Here is a 14,807-nt window from a genome sequence, read left to right on the forward strand (position 1 = left end):
CGACTGCTTGTCAAGCGCCTGCCTCTGCCGCGTCTGACCTCTCGACCTTTCTTGCAGATTACTTGAATAACCTGTGCCCGGACTCCGCTGAGTACGAAGACACGCAAGGTACACGGCCATGAAAGCGCGTTGCGCTGACCTCTTTGCTTTGCATGTGTTCAGATGTGCACACGGTGGCTAGTATGGAAGCGGAAAGGGAATATGGGGGAGGGGAGCAGCATGATATTGGTGGGGCATAAATCACAAGGTCATGCAATTTTAAAAAAATGAACCAGGTTAGGGGGCATAGGAGTGCTAGGGTACACAATGCTGTGCAATTTGGTTAATTCAGGACGAGACAATGCCGCTTGCTGTACTATTTAAAGTAATGCAACATTGCACACCGGTACTGTGTACTGAGAGTATGCAGATTATGCAGCACTGTCCCCAAAGCAAAGGGCTGTAATGTGAGTCACTGGGGCTTCCCTATAAGCAGTGCCTTAAGTGGCACTACAAATCGAGCCGGGGCCCATCGAGGGGGCGTGGCCTAACAACGGGGTCTTGATGGGCCGTTAGGCCACGCCCCCTTGACAAGCCCCGGCTCAATGGGCTACTGGCACCCCTGCCAGGCAGCCTTTTGTAGAGATTAGCACCCTCTCCCCTATGGGGGAGAGGGTGCTGATCTCTGCATTTATTTTGTATAGGCTTGCCTGGCAGGGGACAGCGCCTCGCCTATTCAGCCTTAATGGTGGTGCTGCCCCTCGCCAGCTGGGGAGGGGCAGCGTCACCATTAAGGCTGAAAGGGTGAGGCCACTGGAAGCAGAGGCCTTTTTCCTAAAGACTGAAACTCTCGCGAATCCGCGGGAGCTTCAGTATTTAGAAAGCAAGGCCTCTGCTTCCAGCGGCCTCACGTTTCTCCATAATGGTGGCGCCGGCCCACGTGCATCCCTTGATTAAATGGATGCCTCACAGGTGCGGCGCCACCATTATAGCTGAAAGGCATTTTTTTCTGAAGCCTGAAGCTCTCGCACACGAGCGAGAGCTTCAGGCTGTAGAAAAAAATGCCTTTTCGTGTAGTGGCCGGGGCTGCCCGGGGAGATTAGTGGGCCCCGGCAGGGCCCCGCCTCAAAACGAAATTTCGGAGCCTGCCGGGGCCCAGCCCCGGCAGGCCCCGGCCCACTTAAAGCCCCGCCTATAAGACAAATGATGTTTTCTGGAGCCAAAAACATGCCTTTGAGCTATTTGCATACCCACAATGCTTTGCTCAGTGGCTCTGAGCTGGAGGTGAACCTCTGTGGATGGCTTCAGGGTGGTGGTGTGGTATGTGTGGCTTTACATGGCATAGTCCATCTACTGCTACTTTACCTTTAGGCTCCGATTGATTACCTCCCCTTACTGCCTAGATTACTGGTTGGGCAACCTCTGAGACATGTCATATTGAGCAGTATGGTCATTAGGAGTGTGCTGGCAATAGTGAGAGAGAATTGATGAGGGTTCGGTTGTCTGCGCTGGGTGTGGCTGAGCTGAGTGGGAAGGCTTTGCTGGGAGGTGACGGGGTGAGAGGCAGGAGAAGGAAAAGTGTGATGCTGGATTTTGTGAGGCAGACTGGGCGGTGGGAGGAGCTGTGAGTTCATGGGAGCTAAGTACTGATTGGTGGGTCTGGTGCACATTATCCTTTAGGATGGGGAAGCGCCTGCGTGGGTCCGCCCAAACATCTGATAATTAAGAAGAAGAAGGCAATAGTGAAATAGTTAGAATTCGCAATACTCCCTTTTTACTGGTGTTTCACATATGCAGTTTTCTGTGGTAAATATTCTCCTCCTACTTTTATGTCCACATACATTTGGAAACAGAAATATCGTGGGCACCGAACCCCTTGTCCCTGAGCTGCTTGAGATCTCAGTGTCCTGTTAGTGATAGGCCGCGGGGGCATGTTAATGCATCCCTTTTACTTACTGGATAAAAATATGGTGGGAGCCCTTAAAAGGATGAGAATCTATGCCTTTCAGATGCTTTCTGTCCCACTCTTGTTGCACAATGCACAGAAAGAGCCTTACTGACCCTCCTGTGCATTTGTCATCAATGGGCTGCAGAGGTGTGACTCCTGTCCTAGGTGCATTTTCAAATACAGATGGAAATGCCATGGTATTACTTGAATGCTCGCATATGACATTTTAGAAAAATTGAATTTTCGGCATGTCTTTACCACCTGAGTTGCAGTAATGTGATATTTGGTACGACCCCTTCAGATGGGGTCGTACCAAAGAAGTCCCATAAGCAATACTAAATAAGTTACAATGGCCCCTGTCTCTGGACTGCCCCAAAGAACCCTCCAGTAGTAGGAATCGCTTAGCAGATCATTAATTAATTAATTTTTACATTTGTATAGTGCACAAACTTCCCTTGGGCATCAAGGCGTTGTTACTTGTAAGGCACTTAGGTACAGGGGTAGTAGAGGTACAGGTTTATAACATGCTTAATACAAGAGACCCGTCTCTAAACATGGGACACGGATTCAAACCAGCGTTGCTCTGTGCTGTCTTGGTACCAAGACAAACACGTTTCCCCTGATCTATCCTCCCTGCCCAAACAGCCCACCTACCTGAATCCCTATGTCTAGATGTGGGATCCCAATTTTGAAAGCGCCGGTAGACATCAAGCTGCGTTGATCGACAGCCGTCCTGATGAGGTTCTTAAAGACCCTTCCCGGTGGCTTAAAGCTGAAGACTGTAGACATCAAATGCATTACACAGAGCTCCCAAGTTTCTCTCTTCCATGCGTGAGAAAATCATTCAGTCTTCTTTCTTTCTTTGAATTATCGGATTTGTAGTTCTTAATGAAAAATGGAAAAGACAAAACTACAAGTCCCAGATGTCCAAGAAATGAGAAGACTGGGTGATTTTATCACATGTGGAATGGGGCCATGTGGGCGCTCTCAATCTCTGCGGCAAAAATAGGGGTGAGAGGTATGTGTCACTTTTGACGGGTGCAGGGAACAAATAGTTAAAACAAAGATAATAGTTGTGTTTGATGTCATATCAATGATAGATGTTATTTATCATTAGAATTAAAATTGAAGGCTAGTTAAAATGATAATTGGTCATCCAGGATTTTGATTGGTAAATCTACACTTCGATATCGGCAGGTTGGAGTTCTGAATTCTAAATTTTTGGAAGCAGGAATCTAAATCAATCACACTAGCGAAAGCCTGTCCTGAAACTCCTGGTCAAATTGGGGTGATTATTTCCCTTAATGTGGGAGTCTGAGGCTGGAAAGAGTGGTTCCTTCTGAGGGGCAGCAGGGTGGCTGTGCACCGGCTCCATCTTAGCCTGCCTGGCTTTATAGAGGTGCCGAACTGTCACTAATGAAACAATCTGCCTCGGCCCACCATACGTAAGCTGTGAATGATATGCTATATTATATGATATTTTATTTGTATCGCGCTCATACGCAAGTGTTTCAGAGCGTGACCAGGCAAAAGGGAGGAGAACAGGGGAGAACACAACAATGATCTTCCTAGGCTCAGAATGACCTTTGAACCCAGAGATGATTGACAGCCACTGGAGCTTCTTTATAAGTAACGGTCACACGCTCCTTGCCCATCCAAGCTGAGAAATACAGTAGGGCTTTTATTTTTCTACTAAAATGGGGGCAGGAACAACATATATCATTGTGTAGGCGTTTCTGAGCCCGTTCTCTCATGGCCGACCTCCGGGGATGTGCCGGGTACAACGGCCTGAATCAGGCAAATCTGGAACAAGCGTCTGTTGTGCACACAAGCATGTTTTAATTTTTTATTTGAACTTGTCATAAATTTGCGTGTTGGATAGTGTCTAACTTACTAGCCTGTCAGTTGTGACATTCATGTCTTTGTCTCCTACATCAGCTGCCTTGGTCCTTGTCTCCGAAGTTGCCGATCAAGCCAACGAAAGAATGAGGCAAGGGGTGAGTACCTTCTGGAATTTTCTTTTTCTCGCTTATCGATGCCACGTGCTGTTCATCGCCATGTCTAGTGAGACTGGGCTCACAGAATAAGTAGTGTCAGAGCCTGTCCCTGTATCCCTGAATACGCTGAACATGGAAGGAAGTGTCCTATGTAACCTGTGCACTAGACACAAGAGTCCTGTGGGCTGCCTGGTGATGTACGGATCCTGCCTGTGTTCAAGCAAAGGCTTGCAGTGGTGTTTGTGATAGCAGGCTTTCCACTTGTATATTTGTACGTCGTCAGGACTTGCCCCTGGCAATGAGGGCTTTACTGTGACGGCTTCCCTGTCGCAAAGTGGCATTCATGTACTTTAACACACTGGCGGGTGGTGCCAGCCAATCAGGTGGCTAGGAACGTGGGCTTGAACCGCCGGTGCAAGCTCACGTTCCATGCCGCCTGACAGCCAGCTCCCCCTGTTGCCATCTTCCCCCCACCCTCTATCCCCATACAGAGCCCCGCTTTCCCTTTCCATGGCAGCCATCTTTGTAAAGGATTTTCCTGCCTTTAACGAGATGCGCGCAGCATCCCGTACAGGGAAGGAGAATCCTTTTTTTTTAGCACTGCAGGTTACTGCTTTTGTAATCCGGGGTACTAATGGCCTTAATACCCTCTCTGGCGTGCAGGATCGGGTGTTAACGTCACAGTGAATTGATTAGCGGTCAAGAAAAAGGTGGATTCTTCTGCCAGATTTGCCCGTGACTCAATTAAAACATCTTTCCCATCTCAATCTCTAGATGTCCATTTATTGTGTGTAGGTGATACAAGGTATGCTTTGGTGACCCAGAATCAGAGAACTTTCATACTATATAGTCAGGGGTTGCTAGCAGCCGCCACATTAACCCGACAAGTTACTTCCTATCAGCAAGGGATGAGGCCTGGCTATCGTGTTTTAATGTAAGCTGCCGAAGCAAGAGCCTGCTCCCCGTCATTCCATAGGGACTAGATGCCCTCAGTTACTGCCAGTACACACGTTTCAGCAATTTACAGGAGCTATTGCCTGTCTAGAAAATAATATGATACTTCCACCTTAGTCTTCGGGGGATAAATTAGCAGAAACCGCAATACAAATATCCTTCTTAAATCAGGAACTCGCTAGCCAACTACAGAAAGTTGACTGTAAATCAGAAATTTCTTTCAAGAGATACACACTTATTTATGTGTCTTCATGTTCAGGTTGTAAGGACAGGTTTCAAGCAATTACTTTATATAAGTGACATAACCGTCAAGTAGGCAGGTCTACAGAATAATTCTTGTTATGGGGCCATTGTATAGGCGGGCAAGGCACATTGTTCTGAAACCTACCTCTGTAAGGTAGGCCCAAAAACCTAGTAAAAATCAATCCAATGAGCCAATAAAAGTGCACGAGTGGCAAGAAAAAGAAAGTTTATTACATGCAACCTTATCCGGGAACAATTAATAAAAAATCATTCAATGTGTCATCATTAAATAGTGTTTTTTCCAGGAGTGAGTGGCAACGCAGCTCTAACAATGTTGCAAGACACATGTACATTATTATTCACATGATTGGGCAGCAATTGATGTCCTCTACAGAAATCTATGCAATACCTAGTCCTATAGGCCTATCCTATTCCTCATGACCGTATCTAATGAGCTCATCTTGACAATGACCTAACCTTCAGGTTATTCAGCTTCCCTATTCCTAATTGGATGTTGTACATTCTAACATTTTGCACAATACAAATCAGTTTCCTGTTGGCTGTCCCACCTCGAGTGTTTCATGGTGGGTTTCTTCCCCTTTCGTTGACCAATCGTTTTGTGAGGTGTAGGCAGGTTGGCAAGAAAAATAACTACTTCATCACCTTCTCATGGGACCCAAATATTGGCACCATCTGACCATTCTCAGTGGTTTGACTGCACACATGACAGTTAATATTGCAACTTCTCTTTGAGAAACATGCTTGACCTTTTAATGCATTTCCTCCCTTTCCCATGATGGGACTACATAACTTCATGAGGCTTATTTCTTGGCCCTTTACCATGTGCAAATCTGGATTGTACATCTAAATGTGGACATGTATGTATGTGTGTGTGTGGGCTTTTTAGATTGTATGTATGTAGTTGCTTATGGGGTAATGGGGTCACTCATTTCTCCCCATACTTCCATGATACTATACTTTATTCCCTGTACTTGAACATGTATCCATTGGCCTCTAGTGGACAAAGTACCTTTGTTGTTTGGTATTTGCAGCTTGAACCTAAGTGGCCATTTTCCAACGGTGAGCAGTGTGTTCCTTCTGTCTAATCATATTAGACTGGTGTACCTCTCAGCACATTACCCCAACCTCTTCATCATTCTAGTTTTAAGTGATGTCCAAGAACATTGTTTGTTATATTTTAAACTCGTTCAGGGCTTGGGAACCTGTTGCACCATCTGCTTCTAGCCAAACCCCTGTGCAGCTTTTCCCATCTTCCCTCAGTGCTCGGACCTTGTCTCTTGCGGTGTCTGAGACAAACGGGAATTAAGTGTATCTTACCACTAGAAATGTGAACGTTTCTCTGTGGCCTAGTTTTCTAACTACTGTGAAAGAATGCTTTTTATAAATGCATTTTATTTTTTCGGACGGCACAACCTCCGGCTGCATCATGCTGGCTTGGCAATGTGAATATCTATATGTTCCTTGCTATTTTCTATGAGCGTTGTCTATTATACCTCTATGAGCAACCTTTCAACTATAGGACATGCTGTATCTCTCCTACCTTTACTTAGGAGTTTATCATATTTCTAATGTACCGATGCATACTGGTCACCTACCACATTACTCTGCATGCTGCGCACTCTCAGTATGTTAAATGCTTTACATATCTAATCTGTATTTCTTCATTGATTGCTCTCAGAAATTCATCGATCCCTTTGTCAGCTTCACATAAGGCCTATATCTATGTTGTGCGAAATGGCTGACTGGCTGCCTTCTGTGTAGATCATGTCTCGTGCTAAAGATATTTCCTTAGCTGGTGCTTTATCTCATGTTTGGGGCATTGAACTTGCATCCCAACAAGTCACACACAATTTCTAGGGCTCACCCCCTGCTTGCATACCATGTGTGGTCAAGGCTCATCACTTTCCCTAGAGATCATTTGAGGTACTGTACCCACCTTATGTGAGGATCCCACGTTTGTGTTCCCATTGTAAAGCAGCAACCAAGTGTGTGTAGTATATGCTTTTCTCACCGGCTCGGCTTCTCAGACTGAAGTTCCTGATAAAGGATTACGCTTGGCAACCACACCACCCTGACTAGAAGCAGAGGCTGGCACCTCTATTCACCCGCCAAATGGGAATTGTAAAGGCTAATTGTCCTCTTTGAAGTGTTTGTTCAGAGCAGACATTGTACACTAGTTACTTTGCTAATAAACCTGCCACCAGTCGTTCTAGTACGGGGAGCTGGGTTAAAATGGATTCTGCCACCTGCTTGTGGATCACTCACATGATTAGTGTAGAATGTCAAGCTCATGGACAATACTTGCTATTATTGGTCTGCTTCATTCTAGGGACCAGTTCCTGAATGCAGATCCCTTGATCCACCTAGAGCAGCACTCAGCAACATGTGGCTCTTTAGACTATGACTCCCATGATCCCTTACCATTGATTTTACTGGATAGTGCTGATGAGATTTATAGTCCAAAACATCTGGAGAGACATAAGTTGCAGACCACTGCCATAGAGAGATGATGTCAGAACATGTTGCAAAAGAGAGCTCACTGGAAAGTCCACCAGGAAGTCATTCTCTTTAGACAGGGCATCAAATCATCAGTTCTCGTCTTAAAGGAGAAAGAGGGCAAGTGAGAGAAACAGAGGGAGGATGGCAAAGAGGGAGTGTGGCCCAAGAGAAGACGTGTGCGTGTGAGCAAGTGAAGGAGGGAGAACAGGAGCAAGGGTATGAGAGAGAGGGTGAAAAACAGAAGGTAGAGAGATTGCAATCAAAATAGGGAGAACAAGAGAAAGAAGGAGAGCGGGAGCAAACAAAGGAGTAAAGGGGGTGTAAACGAAGGAGGGAGAGTGGAAAGAAAGAAAGAAAGAAAGAAAGAAAGAAAGAAAGAAAGAAAGAAAGAAAGAAAGAAAGAAAGAAAGAAAGAAAGAAAGAAAGAAAGAAAGAAAGAGAAGAAAGTAAAAAAGTAACTCAAGAGGGGTGGATGGAAAAGTTAACCACATACACATTTGGGGGATACGTGGCTAGGAGAATTTGGAAAAAGAACATGGATGGAGAAATTAATAGGCAAAAGAAATGAAATAACATGAAAGCAAAAAACAAGGCTGAGCTCTCCTGGTGAAAAGAGGCAAAACAGCAGGGAAACCTGATGAGACATCATTAACACACACTTTTGCTAAAGTGTGAATGATCGGCAAGTGGTGTGTTGCTCTCTATGCAATTTGCTCGCTATGGATGTGTGTGCGGAAGAGTAGTGTTCTGACTGCGTGAGAGGCTACATGGTGTAACGGTTTATTGAGAGGCCACCCTCAACAAAGGGAGTTCCTTCCCTCCTCACTCAAGGTGTCACGCAACAAACTGTTTAATGGATTCTTTTATGCAGCCCTACTTCAGACACATCCTGCCCCTTGGATCACTCCCCATGAGCTACCAATGAGCCAAGAACCAGGCCGGGGTATAGGAAATATATTTATATTTATTTGAATTAGATTTTACAAAACTCACCCTAAAATGTCAAACACCACTTTTTCCGTGGCACAACACAATAAACTTCTCTCCACATAAATAAATCACACATGTGAGTTGAAAAGAACACAAATCACAATTCCTTAATTTCTACAAATTTCTCTTCAAGAAATAATTAAATGATCAATAACCCAAAACAATTATAAATGTAGTGCTGTGCAATTTCGATGTTGCTGCATGCTTAAAAGGCTTGGCAGTAGGGTTCCTAGATTGGTACAAATGCATATGGCAATTATGATTTTACCCACACTTTTGGTTTAAAATAAACACTGAGTGATTTCGAAGTTCTTCAGACTCTACTACTTTGGTCTGTGTTGGGGAAGACAGACAGAAAAAGATTCAGATTTCAGATCCCCCTCCACTTAAAGACCTGTGTTGGGGAAGCTGGATGGTTCAGGGATTTTTTTTAGTTTAGGGACCAAGACACCCATCTTCCTAAAGAAGTCGGGGTCAACAGGACAAAATGGATCACCCAATTAAATTACAGTCTATAGATTTCAGCGCAAACCGGGAATTAGCTTTGTTAATTTTGAATTTGAACAAAAATAAACCCTGTAGTGTTCTGCCAATGGGAATGAATTAAATTAATATTTTAGTTAATTTGGCTAAGGATGTACACAGTTTTTCCCCCACCCACTATAAAGATAATGCATTTAATGCGAGCAGACTCCCCCACCTTTTGGTTTCCCAGGGCTCAGTTCTACTTACATGGAAAGCTGCTATTTAAAATTCAGGACAGCCAGCTGCATGTCAGGGCCCTCTGGAAGGATAGGGAAGGAATCTCGTCACTCCTCTCCCGTGGATGGTCCCCAGCTATGCACCTTAGGGTCGAGTCAGCTTTTTAGGGTTCCAAACAACAGACAGAAACAATAGACAGCTCCACCCAAATGCAATTCCTGCAATCCCTTCTTGTGCTTCCATGATGCTGTCAGAGGGTGGGTTTTAGCAGCTCTCCCTGATGGTAAATGTAAGCAGCTCTGTCCCTTCCTTATAGTGCATGCCACCTTATATAGCAGTGATGACACCATCAAGTTTACAATCTTGGGGAAGTACCCTGCAAGAGTTCTCGCTACTAGGATTGTACAGTTACACTTCTCTCTCCTTCCGACTCCAGCCCATCTCTATGGATTGGTTTAGGATAGGAGTCTGGATTAGACATATGGCAGCTTCGTTTACAATCCCCATTTGTTCTCATGTCATATTTTTTGCAAAAACTGGTTATGTAGCAAAATGTCATAATTTGACTAGCAACTGCCATAATACATATGTTTTCCTTTTTATCTAAGGATGGGGAATCGAATAAAATAACAGCCAGGTTTGCACCATTGGAAATTATCTGCTGTTTTTCACAGAAAGCATAACAGTTATGAACATGTAATTTACTCTCCACATTTATCATTTCACCCTTCACCAGTTCGTCATCTCTTAAATTTGGGACATTTTCAGATCAGCCAAGAACAGAGGTTAACTGGCCATTACAGTTGCCTAAGTCGCAGGTGGATGTATTTTATATCACCAAAATTGCCTGTAAACTATCTAAAAGAAGAGACATAAATAATGAAAATCCAAATTATGGTTGTTGAGAAAAAAAGGCCTAAATGATAATAATCCTTTTAAATTAATAGCAAATCTTTGGGGTATGCAAATTGGAGGCCTCCTGTCTACATTGTCTCTCTGGGCCAGTGTTTTTATTAGTCCCTTTGAAGTTGGTCGTTTGAAGTTGGTTACAGCCCATAAATAGGGGCTGCATTTGCTACACAGAGATCCCCCACTGTAGATAATGGGCCGGGCCAGCCCTGTGATGTCATGAGGCCTGTCCTCTTATCTGGAGAGGACCACTATTTCGATATGAAAGGCATCCATTTCTTGTATTTCTTTCAAAATTCAGCTCCTCTTAATTGTAGCCCCTGTTTTTACACCTCCTCTCTACATTCCGGGGATGCACCAGCCAGGGCCATATGTCTCGGCACAGAGCCCAGCCTTCAGGGACAACACCTTTCAGACAGGCCACATTTTATTGCAGTTGTAAAATAGCTGCAGGGATGTAAACCAGGCTTTCCGTTGGGATGGAGGGAGCACAGCCAGCAAAATGTTTGCCTCTGGCCAACAAATATTTTCATGGAAACAAAGTGGGATTTTCTTTTCAAATGTGTTCTTGTATTTTGCATGCGAAACATAATATACATTACTTTTTGGCAAAACACACACAATGTCTTCTCCCTGGTATCTTTATTTTGGCTGTGGAACATTGTTCTCATGTATTGCTTTAATTTGCAATCACAGATGCAAAGCCGTTTTTGTGTCAGTGTTTAAAAATCATGTTTTTCACATGAAAGGGACCCTTGAATTTCTTCTTCATTTGTGAATAAAAAATGCTTCTTTTCATTTGGTAATGACAGGTAGGCATTTTTCACATGGACCTTCAATGTGGGGCCTTTGATTACACCCCACAATGGGGTTGCAGTTTGAGAATATAAATGAGTTATGGGCAACAGTAAGGAGTTCCAGTTGACTACAACTGCGGGCCACCGATACCATGATATGGTTTGGTTGCCATTTTGCACTCATCCTATATACTAGCATTGTCCATATTTACATAACCCTTTCCATGAACAAAAGCACACTCAAGATGCAGTGAAGAGAGGATCTAGACCAAACAGTGTTAGCTCACTATAGACAAGAAAACATAAGAGTGAGGCATAGCTGCACTGTCTCAGAAGAGACAAAAGAGCAGAAGAACAAGGTAGAGCTTTTCTGGATCAATAGATGAGAACATATGATTGAAGTTCAGCTGCACTGGCTCACAGCAGACAAGTAAGCACAGGATTAAGGCCAAGATTATTAAGATCACAAAAGCTAAGTGAGCATAGGACTGAAGCAGAGCTGAACTGGCCCACAGTAACCAAGTTTGCAGAGGTGTGAGGTTGAGCCACTTTGGCGAACAATTAAAGAGTGAGCAGAGGATTGAGGATGAACAGCACTGACTCACAATAGACAAGTGAACAGGGGATTAAGGATGAGCTGTACTGGCTTGCTATAGAGAAGCGAGAAGAGGATTAAGGCAGACCTAGCTACATTCACTAGCTACGTAGCACACAAACGACAAGCGAGGCTTAGCTACAATAACCTAGCGAGCAGAGGGTTGAGACTGAGCAGCACTGACTCACAAAAGAAAAGTAAGCAGATGGAACAGGCTGAGTGGCACTGGCTCACAATGAACAAAAGCAAAAGATGAGCTGAGCAGCACTGGCTCACAGTAGACGAGCAAGAAGAGTATTGAGGCTGAACAGCAATGGCTCGCAGTATATAAGATTGAGGCTGAACTGCCTTGGCTCACAAAAGCCAAGAAAGTAGGGGAATGAAGGTGAGCTGCACTAGCTTACAATATATAAGTGAACAGAGGCATGATGCTGAGCTGCACTTACTCACAATAGGCAAGCAAGCTGAGGATTGAGGCTGAACAGTTGTGAATCACAGTAGACAAGTGAGCAGAAAATTGAGGCTGAAACACGCTTGCCCACAATACACAAGTGAACAGAAGAGTGATGCTGAGTTGCACTGGCTTGCAATAGGCAAGCAAACAGAGAATTGAGGGGAGCTCCACTGGCTCAAAATAAACACGTGAGCAGAGGATTGAAGCTGAGCAGCTCTGGCTCACAATAGACACGAACAGAGAATGGAAGCTGAGTTGCTCTGGCTCTCAATAGACAAGCCAACACAGGATCGAAGCTGAGCTGCACTGCCTCACAACAGACAAGCGAACAGAAAATGGAAGCTGAGCTGCCCTGGCTCACAATTGACAAGCAAACACAGAATGGAAGCTGAGCTGCACTGCCTCACAATAGACAAGCGAACAGAGAAAGGAAGCTGAGCTGCCCTGGCTGATAATAGGCAAGCGATCAAAGGATGGAAGCTGAGCTGCACAGACTTGCAATACACAAACGACCAGAGGAGTGAGGCTGGCCACACTGGCTGCCAAATTTCAGGCGAACACAGGATGGAAGCTGAGCTACCCTGTCTCATAATAGGAAAGTGATCAAAGGATGGAAGCTGAGGCGCACTGACACTAGCTCACAATAGACAAGCGAACAGAGGAGTGAGGCTGACCTCACTGGCCGACAATAGGCAAGTGTACAGAGGATGGATACTGAGCTGCCCTGGCTGACAATAGACAAGCGAACAGAGTATGGAAGCTGTGATGCCCTTGCACACAATAGGCAAGCGAACAGAGGATGGAAGCTGAGCTGCACTGGCTGACAACAGACAAGCGAACAGAGGAGTGAGGCTATCTGCACTGGCTGACAATAGGCAAGCGAACAGAGGATTGAAGCTGAGCTGCCCTGCCTGACAATAGGCAAGCGAACAGAGGATGGATGCTAAGCTCCCCTGGCTGACAATAGGCAAGCGAACAGAGGATGGAAGCTGATCTGCACTGGCTGACAATAGACAAGCGAACAGAGGATGGAAGCTGAGCTGCCCTTGCACACAATAGCAAGCGAACAGAATATGGATGCTGAGCTGCCCTGGCTGACAATATAGGCAAGCGAACAGAGGATGGATGCTGAGCTGCCCTGGCTGACAATAGGCAAGCGAACAAAGGATGGAAGCTGAGCTGCACTGGATGACAATAGACAACCGAACAGATGATGGAAGTTGATCTGCACTGGCTGACAATAGACAAGCGAACAGAGGATGGATGCTAAACTCCCCTGGCTGACAATAAGCAAGCGGACAGAGGATGGAAGCTGAGCTGCCCTGGCTGACAATAGACAAGAAAGTACAAGATTGTAACTTGCTACACTGACTTACAATCAGGGGTGGACTGGCCTATAGGGAACTCTGGAGATTTCCTGGTAGGCCTCTCACCTAAGGCCTCTTTTGTGCAATAAGCTTTTTTATTTCCACATTTTCTCATAGGAAAATCCTGAGGCTTGCTGAAAATGTGCATTTTGGGGCCACTTTGAAAATCATTTCTAGGTGCCTCTTTTGGTTCCCAGTCCACGCATGCTCACAATAGTTGAGAAATCAGAAGGATGAGGCTGAGCTGCGCTGGTCCACAATAGACAAGCCGGCGGAAAATTGAGAATAACAGAGTTGGCTCCCAAGAGACAAGCGAGCAGAGAATGGAGGCTGAGCAACACTGGCTCACAATAGACATTGCAGCCGTAGAACGTGCCAGGGCTGCCGTGACCCTGGCGTTCGATCCTTTCACGAATAAGAATGCTCTCGCCCATAGCCTGAAACTTGCATTCTTATCTTACGATGTAAAGCGAAGACAGTTGAGGGTCTGTTGTTGACAAATACATCGTGGCGTCGCCCCCTCTTGCTTTCTGAACCCGTGCCATTCACTGTTGTGTGCCAAGGCGTGTAGTCACCACCAGCGTCTAAATGGCCACTTTTATGGGCAAACATTGAACCCTCATTAGTGAGCCTACAAGGGATGGATGGCAGGCACCAGGGCCTCTCTTCTGCACACGCACACAGTAGGGATCGAGAAATACTAACCGTATCCATTCTCCAAGGGCCGTGATCGCAAGACAGACGCTCTTGGCTGAAATGCTTGGCAGAGAGGCAAAGTCATTGCTGGAGCCCGAACACCATTAGAGGCGTCTGCAAATGTGTAAAGAGCCCTCGTTACTCTCACACTTAACAGCTTTTTCCATAGGATGGGATCCAGTTTCATTTCTGTTGCAGTCCAGTTTTGCATTTCAGAAATCACCGCTATTGGAATCAGTGAATCATGAACGCTGGGTGTCAAAGAAGCTAGAAAACAGATGCTGGTGGGATTACACCAAAAAGGATCGGTGAATGGGGACAGTTCCACAAACCCAGTAGTCCTAAAACATCTGAAAGAGCAGGCAAGCATAACACAAGCACAGTGAGTTATTCAAATGTCAGAGCCTGATTATGAATAAGCAGATGTGCTTGCTATATCACATTCACAGATCACTGATGGGCTAAATCGGTTGGGTAGATTACAGCCAATGACAGAAGAATAAACTGGAAACACACTGGAAAGGTCAAAGTGTAGAGCGTGCAACGCATTTGAAAGAGTAATACCAAGTACGGCAGTGCAGCTTTGAGTAGGGTATAATCCAGTAGAGGAGGCTAGAAATGAATGGGCAATGGGGCATCTTGGCTGTAGCAAAATG

At 45.2% G+C, this 14,807-nt stretch overlaps 1 protein-coding gene across 3 annotated transcripts in view; it reads left to right on the forward strand.

Annotated features, from left to right (window-relative positions):
* FGD5 (FYVE, RhoGEF and PH domain containing 5) overlaps positions 1–14,807 on the forward strand; it is a 640,152-nt gene that overhangs the window by 487,432 nt on the left and 137,913 nt on the right. For all 3 annotated transcript variants that reach the window (XM_069643415.1, XM_069643418.1, XM_069643416.1), the window contains exons 9-10: positions 58–108; positions 3,866–3,924. In XM_069643415.1, the coding sequence (XP_069499516.1) occupies positions 58–108; positions 3,866–3,924 (110 nt within the window). The remainder of the gene's footprint in view (positions 1–57; positions 109–3,865; positions 3,925–14,807) is intronic.

This window comes from Ambystoma mexicanum, chromosome 2p (genome assembly GCF_040938575.1).
Source record: "Ambystoma mexicanum isolate Mex_15411 chromosome 2p, UKY_AmexF1_1, whole genome shotgun sequence".
Classification (NCBI taxonomy): domain Eukaryota; kingdom Metazoa; phylum Chordata; class Amphibia; order Caudata; family Ambystomatidae; genus Ambystoma; species Ambystoma mexicanum.